This window comes from Engraulis encrasicolus, chromosome 1 (assembly GCF_034702125.1).
Source record: "Engraulis encrasicolus isolate BLACKSEA-1 chromosome 1, IST_EnEncr_1.0, whole genome shotgun sequence".
In the NCBI taxonomy this organism is placed as follows: domain Eukaryota; kingdom Metazoa; phylum Chordata; class Actinopteri; order Clupeiformes; family Engraulidae; genus Engraulis; species Engraulis encrasicolus.
The window spans coordinates 13,292,787-13,312,786 of NC_085857.1; the positions used below are offsets into that span (position 1 = coordinate 13,292,787).

General features: G+C 41.8%; 1 protein-coding gene across 4 annotated transcripts in view; it reads right to left on the reverse strand.

Annotated features, from left to right (window-relative positions):
• The window catches only part of LOC134448030 (kinesin light chain 1-like), a 129,027-nt gene that overhangs the window by 5,279 nt on the left and 103,748 nt on the right, over positions 1-20,000 (reverse strand). Inside the window, exon 15 of one of the 4 annotated variants that reach the window (XM_063197814.1) lies at positions 11,649-12,486. The exons of the other annotated variants lie outside the window; for them this stretch is intronic. Within the exon in view, the coding sequence (XP_063053884.1) occupies positions 12,481-12,486 (6 nt within the window). The 3' untranslated portion in view covers positions 11,649-12,480. Of the gene's footprint in view, positions 1-11,648; positions 12,487-20,000 lie in introns of those variants that run through there. 4 annotated transcript variants of the gene reach the window in all.

Here is a 20,000-nt window from a genome sequence, read left to right on the forward strand (position 1 = left end):
ACACACACACACACTGAAGTAATGTTTTAAGAGTGTTATACATACTGTAGCATAGTGGCTACAGCAGGTAAAGCGCAGCAGCAAATCAACACAATTCATCACACTCACCGACAGCAGTGAAATATGTAGTAGAATGAAACACATTCATTCTTCTTTCCTTGTCACTAGAGATGCACCGGATCCAAGATCCGGTTCCAGATCCGGCAGGATAATGGGGCACCTAAGTCTCGACCCCTTCCGGGCGGCTTGTGGGGCTGGCAACGGAAAAACTTTTGACTGGGCTGTAATGGACTGATCAAAGCTATTTTCCGACCCACCTCGCATTTCCCCGTCGATCACACATATGCTGTGCCTCAGAATTAATAACAACCAATGGTGTGCTTGTTGACTTCACTTGGCAAGCGAGTTTTGAGTTGTGTGTGTGCAAAAATATGTAATTATTTGGACTACACAACAGACGTCGCATGTCCGACGTGCAGCCACTTAAGCCACGGTGCAGCGGTAGGGTTGGCTTTGCCTCGGTTCACGTCAGATATGCGAGGCGCACGTGTAGTCTCCAACACAGTTTTGCACAAAAGCTAAAATAACGTTTCTTGCGTGCCGAAAATGAGTGGTCTTACGACGCAAATCCAAACCTTTCAAATTCACTGTCATCATATGTGAAATCCGAAGCACATGCCAAACGGGATGAGGATTTAGCTTGACTCACTCCATTAACTCGCATTCAAAATTTTGCGACCTCCAGCCCCATAGATCGGAAGTAGAAGGGCGTGACTTAGGTGCCCCATAAGGTTTTTCATAGGATCCGGATCCGGTTCCAGGATCCGGTAGCCAAGGCTTTTCAGTCAAAATAGTTTGAGCCAACGTGATGAAAAGGGCCCACGTGTGTGAGTAGGCTATGTGTTTCAACCCTTTCGTAGGATCCGGTTCCGGATCCGGCAGGATCTTAAGCAGTGGATCCGGTATCCGGCAGGATCCTAAAAATCAGGATCCGGTGCATCTCTACTTGTCACACAGCATATCCCTCTTTCCCTCCCTTCAGTGTTGCCAGATTTTCTACAACAAATAAGCGACTGACGTCCTGAAAACAAGCCCAAAAGAAGCGACTGACGGGCGTAGTGAAAACAAGCCCAAAATAAGCAACCGAAGGGGTGGGTCGTCAGTCGCGTGCCTAGTCAGGGAAGACCTTGCTCTTTGCGGGGGTCTGCGTGGCAGCTAAAATCCCCTCAAGTGACCACAGAAAGTGGGAGTTAACAATGCTGTAGTAGGGTCACTTGTAAGGATGAGTGAGAAAAAACGAGTTGCCATTGAGAAACACATTCAAATGACCGGCAGAGCAGGAGAAAACAGCAAGCCCAACCCTGAAAAGAGCAAGCCCAAAAAAAACGCAACCCGCGACTTTACAAAATTCAAAGCGACTGCTCAAAAAAAGAAGCCCAAGGTCGCTTATAATAAGCGGACTTGGCAACACTCCCTCCCTTTCTCTCAGTCTCCACATTCATTACCTCTTCATCTATAATCATAATCCCATTTGTTCCTGCCAATCCCCCGCTTATAAATAAATATGAATTAATGAAATAAACACATAGGTCTAAGTTAAACAAATGAGCAAAATAAGCATTGTTATGGTTTAGGTGACATCATGGCGATTAGGTTCCACTTTCGTGTTGATATAATCTATTTCTGCATTTCTGCAGACCCATTGAGAGTACACAGAACACCACCACCTAGTGTTCATATTATAACATTACTGTGAACTTCAATGAATTACTGTGAATTTCAATTCGGAATATCGTGCAAGTCTGACCCGCGCGCACACTCACACCACACACCCACACACACACCCCCACACACACACCCACACACACACACACACACACACACACACACACACACACACACACACACACACACACACACACACACACACACACACACACACACACACACACACACACACACACACACACGTGTCCATGGTCTCAGCTCAGGGTCAGGGCTCTGTGATGTGATGTGGGGTCAAAGGTGAGAGGGGAATAGGAATATTACACACATACTGTATATATATACAGCCCATCACTGCAGAAAAGTAGGTCAGCTTAGTGTGTGTGTGTGTGTGTGTGTCTGGTGGTGGGGGGTGAAAGAGAGAGAGAGAGAGAGGATGTGAGAGATAGAGAGAAAGCGAGAGAGCGACACAGAGAGAGAGAGAGAGAGAGAAAGAGAGAGAGAGAGAGAGAGAGAGAGAGGGAGAGAGAGAGAGAGCTACAGGGAGAGAAATAGGCACACATCACACCATGGAGTCACCTTGAGAGGAGTACACAGCTTGGTTATCAGGAATATAATCGTTTCAGGGCCGTACAAGCTTACATAATGACTCTGTCCTTCAGGAACTATCAGGGCTGCACTGGAACCAATAAACACCCCCAGGCATTTTCGGCATAGACTAGCCCCTCACGCAGAGCCCCCCGCTGTACTACATAGTACATCTTTTATGCATATAAGCGAATGGCCGAAAGTGGCCCAATTTACCTGAATGCAGCCATATGATTATGTCCACTTAGTATACGTGTATACAGTCCACTGTATNTAAGGATGCGCCAATGGGCTGCACAGTAAATTCTGCAGTGCTCATTTAACACTTAGAGAGTTGATTTGACATCATTTGGACTTAAATGAACTCTTTAAGTGTTGAATTAACACCACAGCATTTATTGTGTGCCCCCTTTAAATTGTGGGCTGGTGTCTAAGGTAAAAAAATTAAGCAACAAACACAAAAACAACAAAAGACTCTGTCGCTGAGGACTAATAAAGTTACTCTGATGAAGATGGTCTAACCATCGAAACGTTAGTCATGTTGTGCACTTGAATAAAAAACACAAAGAAATACATCTGTGCTGCTCCGGTGTTGTCCTTCAAGTGAAGATTTCCTGCCTCTCTCCCGTCGATGCACCAGATGATAAAGCAGAAGCGCGAGGAATTACCCTTTTGTTTGACTAATAAAGTTACTCTACTCTACTCTACTCTACTCTACTCTACTCTACTCTACTCTACTCTACTCTACTCTACTCTACTGTCAGCCCATCGGGCAAAAGCTCTGTATGCCAGAGTAGCAATCCAGCCCTGGGAATGATGGATGGGGGAAAGCTATTTATGTGCTGCATACATAATGTGCTTGGTGCATCTCGGATTTGAGGTGTTTCATTATGCAAGCCACAACAAACACATGCCAGAAAATTACTTTTGTCAAGTTCACCCAACCCAACCGTATTGTCTCAAATATTTGTTGTTTATTTTCACTGTACATAATGAGATGCTTTTCCTCGAACAATAGCTGAAAGGTTATGGGGAGAAGGTGAGAAAAGTTTTCAGCAGATGGAGGGCTCTTGAGAAGCTCAGATGCAATTTAACAGGGAAGTCGACAACTGTCGATTACTGTTGTTTGTTTACATTGTGGAGATGGCGAAGAAAACAAATAGGAAAAGAGAGAGAGCAGAACGTGAGAGACAGAGGGAGAAGGAGGAGGTGGAGTGATGGTGGAGGAATGAAATGACAAGAAAGAGAGAGAAAAAAGGAGAGAGAGAGAGAGAGAGAGAGAGAGAGAGAGAGAGAAAGAGAAAGAGAAAGAGAGAGAGAGAGAGAGAGAGAGAGAGAGAGAGAGAGAGAGAGAGAGAGAGAAAGAGAGAAAGAGAGAGCAAGAGAATGTGTTGTATGGCCCAGCGGGATCATGGTCCATCCCTGAAGACTATAGTTATGATACTATACATCAGGGGTCCCCAAACTAAGGCCCGGGGGCCGGATGCGGCCCGCCACGCCCCTTTGACCGGCCCTCCACCTCTCTGCACCTCACCATTTGAACTGCCCCAAAGAAGCGATCCTATCTTGTCTTGATAGTTTCTCATCTCTCACTGTACACTCGCCTACAAAAGAGTTGTCGCTTATCCATCTGTTTGGAATAACAGCTAATAACCTGACTTTCAATTAATCACTTGGCTTCAGAAGTCACTCATATGAAAGCTACAACCCTCCCGAATGAAAATGTATGTACAAAAAAAAATTTCATGCACCAAAGAAAGATTGACCCTTTATTGAACACAGACAGGGCAGATTTTCACAAGACAAAAGTTTTGTCGCCTATCGAACATAATGTGAAAATGAGCAGATAAGTCACTTCAAAACACTTCAAATACGCAGATTGGGTGTCATACTTAATCACTGAATCACTCTCACCTCTCCAGAAAATCGACTTTGGCCTTAGGTGTATGTTTAGGGTCATTGTAATCATGGAAACCAGCACAATGAAAATCAATGGAGTTCAATGAGAGATGGTGACATATTCGCTATTCGTAGAACAATACATGTTTAGCTTCATGATTTAATCAATGACAAAAGCCCTCAAACACCTGCAGCATGCATGCAGCTCCTCATAAAAGCTGTATCCCTACCATGTTTCACGTTATGCACCATTTCTCTTTTTTCATATTCTTCGTCTCCTACACCATAAAGTGATGCTATCAGTTCTAAAATGGTTGATCTTGGGATCTTGACTTCAGAGTATGAGTCCCATTAGCCTTCATTTTTGTCAGAATTAGGCCTGACATACTCTTGGCTGGCTTTTTTGAGACAGGACAGCGGGAGAGACTTCTTTGGTGTTAAAGGTGAAGAATTTGGAAAAAATACATGGTGCCTAAAGTCAAACATGGGAGGGATACAGCTCTTATGTGGAGCTGCATGCATGCTGCTGGTGTGTGAGGGCTTTTATCATTGATTACATCATGAAGTTAAAAATGTATTGCTCTACGAATAGCAAATATGTCACCATCTCTCATTGAACTCCATTGATTTTCATTGTGTTGCTTTCCATGATTACAATGGCCCTAAACATACACCTAAGGCCAAAGTTGATTTTCTGGAGAGGTGTGAGTGAATCAGTGATTAAGTATGACACCCGATCTGCGTATTTGAAGTGTTTTGAAGTGACTTATCTGCTCCTTTTCACATTATGTTCGATAGGCGACAAAACTTTTGTCTTGTCAAAATCTGCCCTGTCTGTGTTCAATAAAGGGTCAATCTTTCTTTGGTGCATGAAATTTATTTTTGTACATACATTTTCATTCGAGAGGGTTGTAGCTTTCATATGAGTGACTTCTGAAGCCAAGTGATTAATTGAAAGTCAGGTTATTAGCTGTTATTCCAAACAGATGGATAGACGACAACTCTTTTGGAGGCGAGTGTACTATAAACAGGCCTACAATTTCTGTTGTATCACTCATAAACCGTCAATCAATCACCATATTTTTCTAACCTTTCCATGCTATTTTTACATGGTTATTAGAAATTAAAAGGAATACCTGTAGTATTTCAAATTGAAAAACATGTGAAGTACTCCCTTGTAATGATTAACTATTTTTTGCTAGAAATTATGGTTATAACAGGCAGTGGCCTAGTATAAAGCCCACGATTGATCCCAGCCCCTGATCACAGTCAGGAATGATAATGTGGCCCCCAGGGAAAAAGGTTTGGGAACCGCTGCTATACATAGTGGAAAGAAAAGTAAACAACAGACAAGAATATAGAGCCCAGACAGTTTGAAATTCAGACCAATGTTTAATATTTAATGATTTGAGGAGTGAGAGTGAGAGCGCAAAGGCAGAGAGAGAGAGCTAGAGAGACATTGTAAGATGACATTGTAGACAAGAGTATCTAGTTTGGCTTTGCTTCCATCGATGCAGGACATGTGAATCTAATGCTAGACAGGTAGTGTATGTAATTCGTCATAAATTAAGAGACTCCCTAAAAGAAGAACCCATGAATCAAGATGTACGTAAACCTCCTAAATGAAGAGGCTTTGTTTTACAAGAGAAGCCACAACAAATAAAGCCACAACGTTAGAAAAAGCTATACACCCCACTCCCACCCCCCCATACACTACAGGCCGAAAAGCGTATATAATCGGTCTGAGAGTGTGTCAAATGACATGAGAGAGAACCACCGCATTAGGAGATCAGAGGAAAAGCTTCAAAAGTGCTGACATGCTCTCAGACACACTCACTCACACAAACGTGCACAAACATGCTCACTCACACTCACACACACACAAACGCACACAGACACACCAAGACCGTGTGTATTTCAAAGTCAAGTAAACTCATATTCAAACCACACTGTAGTTATACATCATCGAAATAAAGACTGTATTGTGTAGCAGATTGGTCATCAAGCTTCCAATATTGTAGTGCAGAATGCGAGTATACACTATATTTTTGGTTGTGTTAGCTGCGTCTTTTGTTTAGTTCTTAAGTCGGACGTACTATGGTTGGTGTAGTCAACTCTACAACTGCATAACTGTGTGACAAGCGTGTACTTTGAATTTTGATTTCACATTACACAATTCATTTTACATTACATTTTTTCTTTCCAATTTTCACTTATTTTTATTTGGATTATACAATTTCTATTCCTTTATGATTTTTTTCTTTTAACTTTCTTTGTCTTTGTTCTGTTTTCACTTTTATCGCACAATTCTTGTTCTCCTTTATTTTTGTAACACAGCTCACACTGAGCTGAACTATACCAATTTATTTTCATTTAGACATTTAAAAAATGTTGTTGTTGTAGTGGTTGTCTTGTTACTTTTAAGTTGAGGGTAAAAGCTTGCACATCCAAGCGTCTGACCTGGGAGCAGGAAAAGTCCACTACAACCAGGATTTTTTGCTCCCTTTTAATTTTTATTTATTTATTTATGTTTTATTTTCTATTGTTACTTTTACCACAAAGGTGTGGTTTTGCCATGCTGCAAAGTGTTTGCATTTGCCATGGTGCAAATCCCAACTATGTCTGTGTGGATGGAATGTGCTCACTATAAATAAATGGCTAAGCTTGCAGTGAAAAAAAATACAAGAGGCTTGTTGGCAACTGTAAGCTGTTATGGTAAACAGCACAATCTTTAGCGTTCCGGATCAGCTTATAACAGCAGGCAAACACATACCTCTCCGCTTTGCTGACACAATGAACCAGATTCAACCACTTGTTTGGGTCCACTACTAGGCCAGTGGTTCCAAACCACTTTCTTCAGGGACCCATATTTTCACTATTGTAAGCTTTGTTGCTTCTATGCATATATTAATGAAATGCTTCATCATTTATTCAACATGGGCTATATTTAAAATTAAACCCCTTAAAAGCAAGAGGGCTTCACAAGCCTCCGTGGATATTTGGCGACCCATACAGTAGGTTGGGTCACGACCCATAGGTTGGGAACCACTGCACTAGGCTGTAATGCCATGGCATTTTTTGGCAAGCTCATCCAAACATTACCTTATCACACCATTTACACAGTAGGCATTCAGCATTCTGGCCTTGAAGAATAGAATATTTTTTCTTCTCCGAAGCACACAGTTTATTTTTAAATACCAATTTTATTTCTAATTTTGTTTTAATTCTACTAAAAATGTTGTATTTTGCCAGTTATTATGTACTTCTTGTTAATTTCATGTTTTCCATTGTTAATTTTTTTTTCTATTTTCAGCGTTAAGTTATTTTTTTGTCATAAGTTGTTCCATGTATTTATTAAGTGTCTTTCACCCAAGCTGATGCCGACTCTAGAAAAATTGCACAGATGAAAAAAATACAGCTTAGTGTTGCTTTAAGTCCAGAATGCATTTCTGTAAGCCAAGTAACTTCACACTAGCCTACACTGATGATAGCTGAGAGTGCAAAATATTTCAGATTTTTTTTTCATATTCTGCTGAATTAGTCTTTCCATCTAAAGCCTCAAGATAGCAAAGCTTACAATTTCTGACAATTTGTTTGTGTGTGTGTGTGTGTGTGTGTGTGTGTGTGTGTGTGTGTGTGTGTGTGTGTGTGTGTGTGTGTGTGTGTGTGTGTGTGTGTGTGTGTGTGTGTGTGTGTGTGTTTTGTCCCAGTGGTGTGTGTCAAATTTATGCCTTGCTTTGTGTTCGGTTACTCATGGATATGTTGTTTTTGTGTGAGTTAATGACGTGAAAAAGAAAAAAAAAACTTTATATTTTGCTGTCCTTGGTGCCAAGTGAGATGTTTTAATCTGGAAGTAATCAGAACCTCTGCGTTACAACTGTTTATCAGACAAGCACAATTTGGTGATTTTGGAAACTTGAATTGACTGGATTTCTCAGAAAAAAATAACTAAATAACAATACTCAAAATAAAACACAAATTGACACTGTAAACAATACTCAGAGAAAAGTGCGCTACAACACAAACTTGCAAGAGCAAAAACCCATTAGAAAGGATTCATTAAAAAAAAAATCCTCATTCATTCGTGTTAACTTAGGTTCAAAATAGGACAGAAACTGTATGAAGAATGCAATCCCTCACGTGTGGAACGCTGATGTGATCTATAGTCTAAGAACCTTAAACATGACATGCTCTAACGTTCTACCACGAGACCCATATCGGTACAAAATCCGCCTTTTCCACCTCAGTCTTAATAAGAGTGAAAAGCTGACAATTTCAGAAAGAATGGTCAATCTCCTACCCACCTTCAGAAAGTAAGAACCCTCCCACATGTGATCCAAACTTGGCCAGAGCAACTTGATACCAAAGGGTTCATACCAATATGAACGGGAATATACATGGACATTAACCATTAAATGGGTTGGCGGAAAGAAAAACAGGTGAGGTTAGCCCAAACAACAGCTTACTACTGTGACTTGATCAATCGATTAATCGATCAATCGATCAATCAAACAATCGGTCAATCAATCAATCAATCAATCAATCAATCAGACGTAGCTTTTTCTGTAAATTCCACCAAGGATCAATGAAGTACCTCTCAATTACTCTACTGACCAGCAGGTTGCGTAGGTCTGACTGACAATGTGAGAGGGTTCATACTTTCTGACGCTGTTGATTGACAGCTCTGATTGAGTCACATGACACAGACTGATACTATTATTTACCACAAGACACTTGGTACAGTTTACACTTAGGACTTCATCTGCTGCGGATATAGAAGTACACACTAATACATTATTATTATCATTATTATATTTGATAGCAAAAACAATAATATTAACAACATCAATAATTAACAGCAATAGAAATTAGATTGTTAACAAAAAATTATACAGAATAAAATTATAGGCACCTAGGTAGTTGTTTCCTGTTTAGAGTAATTTATTATTAATCAGCGGTGTAAAGATATGAGTAGAAGTAAAATAAACCTTCATTAGGTACTCAGTAGGTACTGCGGAATAACTGATGTATAGTATCATGTACTCCTGTTGTACTTACATCATGAATTTACTTCCACTTTATACACCACTGTTATTAATTCATTTGTGGACCTTAAAATTGACAATTTAAGCATTAATAATAAAATGAAAATTTAATAGTAAGAAAAAACTGCCTGCAGCAAAATCTTAAATATGACTTGATAATAACACGTGAAACTGGTCTTCGTCTGATTGCAAAGCCAATTTGTGATTTGAAACACTCAGAAAATAAAACATGGCCTTCTTAACCTTTGCTCTTTCAAAATGCATGCGACTGAATACGGAGTGTATAGGTGTTATTTCTTACGTACATCTACGGAATGCGTGATCAGGTTATTATGAAAAACAAATGAAAAAAATGCACTGGCTTCTTTTGTAGTACCCTTTTCACATCCTGATAATGCAAAACCAACTCATCATTTCTTTTTCTTTTTGAAGACAAAAGAGCACAACAATATTGCAAATTCAATACGATGAATCGATTACCCTTTTTTACAACTTAAGACTGCAGAACCAACGGTGTGTTTGAAAACCCAAACACCACATACTGCAAAAATCAGACATCAACTGATTGATTAAGACGAAACAAACAACCAAACAGACAAGAAACTAAATTAAATGTAAGGCTTATAACCAGGTCAATATTGTACAATATGTACAGAACAGTTTTCAGTGAAACTGTGTGAGGGAAAAGGGGAGGTTGTTGATACATTAGGTCACAGCTAGTGGCTGGCTTTGTATTGTGTAACTTGACACGCATGCACGCCACACATACACTGTCAACATGAAAAGCTCCTCAAATAGCGCTTTCAGGCCGACTGAGAACCGTGCTGGAGCCCGTTCCCGCACCTAATCGCGAACCAGCCGTCGTGTCCACGCCACAGATATTTGCGTTCGCGAACCGGAAAGTTGGTTCGCAATGCGAACCGCAAAATACTAGGTTTTTCTCCGCGAACCGTGATGACAGCGTGCTCGTCAGCAGGTTCATCCGGGTAACGCAGTCACGTGCGGGAAAAGTTCAGAGCTCGGTATGAACACGGGCGGTTCGCAGATAAACACTTAAGTGCTGAACGTAACTGGTTCGGGCACCGACTCCAGCTCCGTTCTGGTTGGCCTGAAAGCCCTAAAAGATTCCTTCAAGATTGCTACAGTTTTCCCAAAAGGTTCTGAAGTAATATGTGGGTGACAAATGAGTTCTTGGAAGAGCCCCAAAGTTTTCTTGAAAACTCATCAAGAGAACCCAAAAGGATTCTCTGGTGGATCTTTTATTTTGTATGAAGGAACCTTTTAAAATAAATTAAAATATTGGAAGAATCCCGAGGTTTCTTGAAGGTTTCTCAGAGAAACCAATAACCCAAAGCTTCTTTCAGGATCCTTTCTAGAAGGGGACCTCTTAAAAGTCCCTTGAAGGCACAACTGAGAACCATGCCGGTGTCCGATCCTGTACCTAATCTCGAACAGGCTGGTGTGTTCACAACGCAGGTCTGAGTGTCCTGGGATCGGAAAGTTGAGATGCGAACCGAAAAACATTTTTTTTGTTCTCGGTGAACCACAACGACAACGTGGACGCCAGCACGTTCATCCAGGTAAGAAGTGGTCTCAGTTCAGAGCCCGGTATGAACACGGGTGGTTTGTAGATAAGCACTTTAGTTCCGAACGTAACAGGTGTGGGAATGGGCACCGGCACGGTTACAGTGACCTGAAAACAGTCTGTGGGGACCTTAGGGTTGTTCCACAAACTAATTGATCACCTATAGGTTCCTCTGAGAACTTTTTGGCTCCACATAGTATTAAACTAAAGGTTCTTTGAGGAACTTGAGTAATTAGTTACAGTGTACAGTACGCAGTGTGGCATTACATTACATTACAGAGCTATCAGTAGTACACACAGCACTGTATTACGCAGTTAATTATTTATATCCTTATAGCACACACATCAACATAGTGCGGAGTAGTGCAGAGAGAGAGAGGGAGAGAGAAAGAGAGAGAGAGAGAGAGAGAGAGAGAGAGAGAGAGAGAGAGAGAGAAAATGAATGTAAAAAAAAGGGAAGGAGAGGGAGTGAGACAGGGAGTTGAGCGATTGAGAGAAAGCACATTGAAGGATTGATCTTAGGCAAATATAGAAAGATGGACAGAATAGCCAAGTGACATAAAGGAAAGACAATAAGAGAAAGAAGACACAAACGTATCCAATGGGTCATTCCATGTGAAATCAGACACTTTGGGGGACTGTAACGATAGAAGGTGGTTAATGCATGGTGTACCAACCACCTAACTAGGTATGTGGTGCGGTTTATATGAAACTCAATCATGTAGGCTATTTATTTCATATATATGTACTGAAGATGTCAAATAAAATCAGTCATTCATTCATAAGTCAGACTTTCTTAGTCCATTCCTTGGTACCAGATTTGTGCAAATGCAATTTTGGTGTTCTACCGTCTCACTAAAAAGGTACACCAAGTTTCATTAAAATTCGTACAGGTCGGGCACCAAAGTGTCTGTTTTTACGTGGAGTGAAACCCCAAATCAGAATCCAGGCAGAAACCCGACATATATAATTCCACATGTAGACTGATGTAGAACAGGCAGAACACCAAACCAAAACCCCCACACATACAGTATCCCACACTTCAACTGGACAGGCAGAAGCCCCTCCACACACAGACCATCCAACGTGTTGATTTGATGCAAGCAGGGAGACCCCACACCCCCATCACCCTTCTATACAGTATTGATTTGAGGCAGGCAGGAGAGAGCCAGGCAATAGCAGTAGCAGTAGCAGTGGAAACAGCGACAGTCCCAGACATTCCTCTCCTCTCCTCTCCACTCCTCCTCCAATCTCCTCTCTTCTCTCTTCTCTCATCACTTCCTCATCCTTACAGGGTTGTGGAGATATCCGGAGGGATGGAGGGATGGACTGACACTCCAGCGGAAGGGTGGAGGAAGAGGAGGATGAAGAGGAGGAAGTCGACGATGGACAGGACACACGGATGCGACATCACCACACATCATCATCATCATCACCATTCCCTTTCCTGATTGGCCCATCGTGATTGGAGTTTGATTTGATTGGTGGTTGCAAGCAGAGACAAAAAGGGGGGTGGGGATGGGGGTAGAAACAGAGAGAGCAAGAGAATGAGAGAGACAGAGCGAGAGAGAGAGAGAGAGAGAGAGAGAGAGAGAGAGAGAGAGAGAGAGAGAGAGAGAGAGAGAGCTCTGTACTGGCTTATGCCTGGTACAGTAAAGACAAACAAACAGGAAGACAATGGATAGAAAGAGGAAGTGAGAGATCGAGATGAAAGGAGAGAGGTAGGAAGAGACACCCAGAACAGATAGACGGAATAAAGAGAAAGCGACAGAAAGAGAGAGGGCAAAGAGAATTAGAGAGAGAGAGATAGAAAGGGAGAGGAAGGGGGAGAGAAAAGCAACAGAGAGAGGGGGAGAGAGAGATACAGAGAGAAGGAGAGAGAGATAGAAAGGGAAGAAAAGGGGGAGAGAGAAAGAACAAATGAGTCACACAGCAAACAGTGCAAAGAAATCATCCCAATGCATTACCAGATAATCAATGACAGGAGAAGGACGGAGCATGCACACATAAGGTCACATGGGCACATAGAGCTTGAAAGTGACGTCACTTCCCCCGATTTCATGGGACCTCAACGGCATTTTTAGCCGAAAATCGTAGCATGTAATCCAATGGCGGTATTAAAATGATATTTCGATCCCCTTCGAGTTGTGCCACGAGCTCCATATATGTTGTGTCTGATATTTTTGCTTAATTTTTCGTACGAACCCCCAAACTTTTTAGAAAGCTGTGTTTCTTCACATTTTTCATGCCGACGGCCTCGGAACAAAACATTGATACTTCTGCATGAATAATCTTTATCTAGCCTCTTAAACAGCATATTTGTAGCCCAGCGCATATCATGACTGAGATCAGAAGATATTTACTCGCTACCATGTTGTTAGATGGTCAACTTAGGTCCCGTGAAACGCGTAACTAAGGGACGGGACTTTCAAGCTCCATGGGCATCTATTCCCCCTTCCCAAACACACACAAATGCCTTGTCCACACCAAGAGCCACCTACGCTGCCTGGTAGCGGAGGTAGCAGAAACTTCCCCCCCTTGAATTAGCTGTATTTGCTCTGGACGTGACATGGACATGTTTGATTTAGCTAATCACATAACATTCGGAGTTATGATCATTCAAATTGTTTTTTTCGCCAAACCGTGTAATCGCTCATTACCATAACATTAGCTGACTTTGTATCGTTAAAATTGGCTATGCTCGCTCTGGTCGCTTCACTGCTGCCTAATTCGCTCTGGTCGCGAGCCCTCCATAGACAAATGATGACTTCTGTCGCTCCGTTAGCGTAGGTCGCTCGGTTAGCGTAGACCGCTCTGTTAGCGTAGGTCGCTCTGTTAGCGTAGGTCGCTCTTGGTGTGAACAAGGCAAAATGGTCACACACGCAGACAGGCATCAATCCCACAAACATAAGCACAGACAGACACACACTCAAAGCCTGCAAACTCTTCTACTTGTTCTATGTTCGAGACAGGAGCACACACACAAACAGGGTAGAAAATACAGTAGAGGCACCATATTCATCGTGTTTCAGAGAAAACACTGAGGCATATGTTCAGGCATGTTCAGTGTGGTTTACAGTGCGAACTAATACTGGACAATACGGCAAGCCACTTGCTATCAAAATCTTTCCCCCATAGACTGTACACAACTACTAGGCTTTTCCATATGGGCAGCTGTCGGTATGAGTGGAGACACTAGATGGCGACACCCCTGGAGTGACTGGCACTAAAGTTAATTAAATAGACCAGCATGTATGTGTACCAGTAGATGAGTAATTGGACTGGACCTTCAGCCCCCCCAAAAAAAAAAAAACAGACCAATGACTTTTTTGTGTGGATATCATGAGAACACTGCAACCAGAGATTCTTTAAGTATATAGAGATATGCCAACATAATAGGTTGCTATTAGGTCTGCCTAGGTCTGCCTAAAGGGGGATTTCCCCCCCTCCCCCTTGCAATAATAGAACCCGGAAACAATGGGCCAATGGAACCTCTCTCTCTCTACTCTCTCTGCTGCAACCCTCTGGAGAGGAAGCTTCAGTATAGTTCGCCAAAATGTACGGACGAAAAAAGATGTAACCATCATCTTTGTAATAAACTCACAATATGTGAAACGGAAAAAAATAAACTGGTGAGTGATTTGGATAAACGCATCAACTATGCAGCATCCTGAATAGAGTGGAGTGTGTGTGGGTGACTGAAGTGTATGTGGGTGACTGGAGTGTGTGTGTGTGACAGGAGTGTGTGTGGTTGACTGGAGTGTGTGTGTGTGAGTGACTGGAGTGTGTGTGGTTGACTGGAGTGTGTGTGTGGGTGATAGGAGTGTGTGCGTGTGTCTACGTGGCCTCTCTGTGACAGGGCGTTCTCTCACTGGCAGGGCAGCCACCAGTTACTATTTACAAACACCTCCACCCTGTCTCCATGGCAACACAACACACACGCACGAACGCACGCACGCACGCACGCACGCACGCAATGACTCAACCGGTGAGGGCATCGCTAACGGAGCAAAGACACATACGCACAAACACACACGCACGCTCACACGCACACACATTGGCATGCTCCACAACAGTAACACAGAATACATTTCTTATTCATTCAGGTCATTTGAGGCCAGATGCCTCTCACACAAAACACCTCTCTCTCCGCCTAGCTCCGTCCTTAGCTGCTTTTAAAACAGATCTTAAGACCCATTTTTATGCCCAAGCTTTTATTTCCCCTTGATCCTATTCTTGTCTTTTAAATCTCATCTGGGCCCTATTGACTTACTGATTTGTTTATTTATTTATTGCTTTAACCCACCTTTTTCTTTTTTAAAAATTATTATTTATTGACATTCTTGTGTGATCTTCATTCGTTTATTTAGATAGGTCTATTTGTTCTTATTGATACTTACTCCAGTAGCCTATATTTTTCAGTCAGTCCACTAATGCCTGTGTTTTTATTTTTGTGTGTTTTATGGATGTCTCCATTTCTGTTGCTTTATGTTGTTTCAAGTCTTTTTACTTAGGCCCTTCTGTTAGCACTTTGGTCAGCTGCTTTTGTTGTGTTAAAAGTGCATTGCAAATCAACTTTGACTTGACTTGACTTGACAAAATACTCACAAACTCACATACAGTACACATTTAGTGCAGTAGTATTGATTCTCTTTGCATGATGAACAGCCTCTGATCGATGGTCTACAGTGTCATAGTTGAATATTTAGCTGTGAAAAAAAATATTGTGTAGTTGCATACTATATACCAGGGGTGCTCAACTGGCGGACCCAGGTCCGGATGCGGACCCAAACGCAATGTCATCCGGACCAAGACAAAATCCCTCTGTATTTAATATGTATAAATTATACATGAGATTTCGCTGCCATGCGATCTATAGGTGTATTTCTGCGAAGCCAGTCTTATGACAAATAAAAGTATCATCACTATGACAACTCAGTGAGTGAGCAAGAGGCCAGTGCGGCCAGCGAGTGAGGCTATTTTCTGCATCGGTCCGTAGCGACTTTTTTGGACCCTGGAAACATATACGAAATTTGGCGAGTGGACCTTTTCAGTTTCTAGTTGAGCACCCCTGCTATATACAGTACAATCCAATGTATCTCATTTCCAACAAATGTAACACATGCAGTACTAACCATTTAAACTGCCCACAGCACAGGCAGAGACCTACACTGATTCTTTTCTGAGGTTGAGTTTTAGGAAGCAGTGTCTGTGTGTGTGTCTGTGCGTGTGTGTGTGCATGTGCGCGTGTGTGTGTGTGTGTGTGTGTGTGTGTGTGTGTGTGTGTGTGTGTGTGTGTGTGTGTGTGTGTGTGTGTGTGTGTGTGTGTGTGTGTGTGTGTGTGTGTGTGTGCGTGAGGTCAGAGTATATTTGAGTCAGTGGATATTTCTCTTCCTAGATGATCTTATAATGACGGAGACTAGACTTTATTCACCAGGGGCTCTATCAGGACACTGCCAACGTGGGCATCTGTGGTCTGTGGGAAGGCTCTCTATCTCTCTCTCTAAAACACACACAGACACACACACACACGCACACGCACACGCACACAAACCTAATCCAAAAACTAATTTGTCACAGAAAATTCTTCCAACCGCCAAATAAAAGAGCTCTTCTGCAGAGGTACAAGACATCTATGATTACTGTCATTTTAAAAAGTGTAATATCCATTTGATCTAGATGAAACATCTATGACCAGGAATTGCCGGTTATTACAATCTGAGCACTGTTAATGTATTTTTGTGTTTGGGAGTCTCAGTCAGCTCAAACATTTTCCTGACAGACGGGAAAGAAAAAAAAACCTACTTTTTTTCATTAATCGGCATATGCCATTAAATTATAAGTTACACATCCCTCTTCTATTTGAAAGTTTAACTCATCCCAAACATCTGCTAAACACATCTTAACAGCATATCTGTTTTAAAAAAAAAACTCTTATAATGACTTCATCCTATAATGGCTAGCTGATCCTTTAATATCCACTTCAATACTGGCGGTGGCTGATACTTTAATGATAGATGATACCTTAATGGTGGCTGATATTTCAGATGGGGCAGCGTTTTAACCTCTGAGGTGAGTTCAGTTCAGTTCTGAGTTAGTGCAGCATCAGCACAAGTCAGCAGATTCAGCAGCTTGAAGTGCAGTGCATTATGGGTAAAAGAACCACATCACAGAAAAGGGAAAGGGAAGATGAGAAATGGCAAGGGAGGAGGAAGAGGAGGAGGAGGAGGAGGAGGAAGAGAAGAAGAAGAAGAAGAAGAAGAAGAAGAAGAAGAAGAAGAAGAAGAAGAAGAAGAAGAAGAAGAAGAAGAAGAAGAAGAAGAAGAAGAAGAAGAAGAAGAAGAAGAAGAAGAAGAAAAAGAATAATAATAAGAAGAAGACGAAGAAGAAGAAGAAGAAGAACAAGAAGAAGAAGAAGAAGAAGAAGAAGAAGAAGAAGAGGAGGAGGAGGAGGAAGTAGAAGAAGCTGGAAGTGCAGTGTATTAAGATATTTGAAGCGATACCATACCATTTCTGGAAATAAACTGATTTTACACCTCAACTTGAGATAAACAATTTGTCTTGACATTTCTCCTGCTCTTCCAGCTGTTTCCTGAGGCTGGCAATGCAAATTCTAGCTGGCCGCCCACAATACTCAGTGGTAGCTGCTAGCTTGCAATGACAAGTAACATCACCAGAGAATGGCTGAAAGAACAAGGTACAACTCAACTATTCAACTCCAGCTCGTGAAATGACCTTATTTCCAGAATTTATACAGTATCGCTTTAAAATCCACATAAGAAAGAAAGAAAGGGAAGAGGAGAGGAGAAATAGTGAGGGAAGGAAGAAGGGAAAGGATGAATGAGGGAGGTAAAAAAAAGCACATGCACTGTGGGTGGTATCAGGTTCTGGTGGATTAAAATCTTTCACTTTGTGCATATAAGTCTCTATACCCTCCATAAGGATGTGTCTGCTTTGGTGGTCTGCACTTTATTTGAACTTCCAAATCTCATTGGGTCTGCTTGCCTGGCTTGTTGCTACAGAACTGTCAAGGGAATCCAAAGACTTTGAAGAGTCCCGTGATACAGTCCTATGAAAAAAATCTGCAAATAAACTACTGCCTCAGAAGTATAATTAATAATACGTATACACAAAGGTTCAGACTGTGTTTATGTACGAATAATTAATGTAAACATATTTCAACACTCTCTCGCAAAAGTGTGTTGACTTTTTGCATTACACAAAGACTTTTCTACTTTTTTGCTTGGATTGAAGTAAAGCTTGGTTACGACTGTGTTTATACTGTATTTTACTGGCACACTGTGGTTCAGGGGATTACTGACTGTACATTAAAAACCTATGCCCTGCTCATACTGTGCTGTTTAGAAATACAACTGACTTTGAATTTGATACAGCACATATTCAAGGTTTTATTTGTCACATGCCTTCTTGTACTTGGACAATTCAATTTGCAGCGAAATAAGTTTTGACATACTCTGTTGTGTATAGTAAAGAATAGGGAATCCTATTCCCAGAAATAATAATAACTTAAACATAATAATCCTGTAAATAATGCTCAGATGAATTCTAAATAAAAAAAGACGGCCTAGGTACATATTAAAAAAAACGGATGGCTTGAGGGAAGAAGCTCTTGCATAATCTCTTGCATTTTCCATTTAATTGCGCATAGATGTTTTCCAAAAGACGGATACAGTGTCAAAGATTTCAATAATACATCATGTCTGAGTAATGAGTAGATGGCTGATGAGTATTATGAGTATTGTGGATGCACTTGCAGACTGACTTCATTTGATAGTACACTCACGCAGACACGATACAAAAACCATGATGAGGTCAGTGTATCATCGTTAGGCCTTAATCGGACCAAGTCAGCCATTGGCCATTATAACTTCTCTCCCTCCTCGGCAACAGCGGAATGCCTTACATAACAATGACTTGTCTCCTTAGCTTAGCGCCGCCATGGTAACAACGCTGGCCGGCTACTGGTGGCAGCCAATGGCCGTGCAGCTGGACGGTGATAGAATGTTGAAAACATTCCGCTCTCCAAGATGTCATGCTGGGCTCAGCCACATGGAATGTGTTCAAGTTGAGTTATGTGTTTTGAATCATGCAGGCATAAAGAAATGGGAAAGACAGAGGGATAGAGGAATAGAGAGAGAGAGAGAGAGAGAGAGAGAGAGAGAGAGAAAGAGAGAAAGAGAGAGAGAAAGGCAAACAGAAAAAGAGATAGAATAGAGAGAATAGAGACTGAGATAGAATGAGAGAGAGAGAGGGTGCAGGAATGAGAGCATCTGTGCTTATGAAACTATTCCCTAAAGGGAAGATCTGCTGCGAGCCCAGACACCTGCCATGATGTCAGCGTAGAGAAAGGGCTGAGAACCTCAGCACGGGGAAAAAAAACGCATTGCTGAGACCAACTCTATGTTATTAGATATGTAGCTGAACAGACATCGTCACATGATTTAGATGTGATAAGTGATTCTCAAAGTGTGGTCTGGGGACCACTGGTGGTCCACGACAGAGCTCAGGTGGTCCGCGAGGGGATTGATACTTTTCCAAGACAAGCCAGCAGTAGGCTATATTTGTAACATAATTACATAGCTGAAGTCTTATTTTTACCGCAATAAGACAGGCTTACGTATGTGAATAAAAAGTGAGTGATCTGCATCGAAATTACCAGTGTCAAATAAGCACCCCTTAACTGTCAATTCATTTGACAGGTGGTCCCTGGACATTTTTGGGGGGACAAAGTGGTCCTCGGTCTGAGAAAGTTTGAGAAACACTGATTTAGACAAAAACAATACATGTGTCTCCATGTGTTTGACATGTTACACAAAGGCCTGCCAGACTAACGTACTGTTCAGCTTCACAGTGCTGTGACGGCACACAGAGTAGATTTTGTTTGTTTGTTTTTTATTATGCTCTTCTCATGTAGCCTCGCTCGGGAAAATAGCTGTATACTGGGGTGGAATAGGTGTTTGGTGGAGAGTCTCTTGACCTTTTTAAAATTGGACACAGATGTGCAATGGCAGGCAGGTCTGTGAACCGATCTGACGAAGGTCAATGGCCAGCTCTTGCGGAGTGTGAATTAAATGTGGCGTGAGCGAGTGGGACAGTGGCCGATCCTACAATGACTGGTGCCTCACGGTAGGGACATA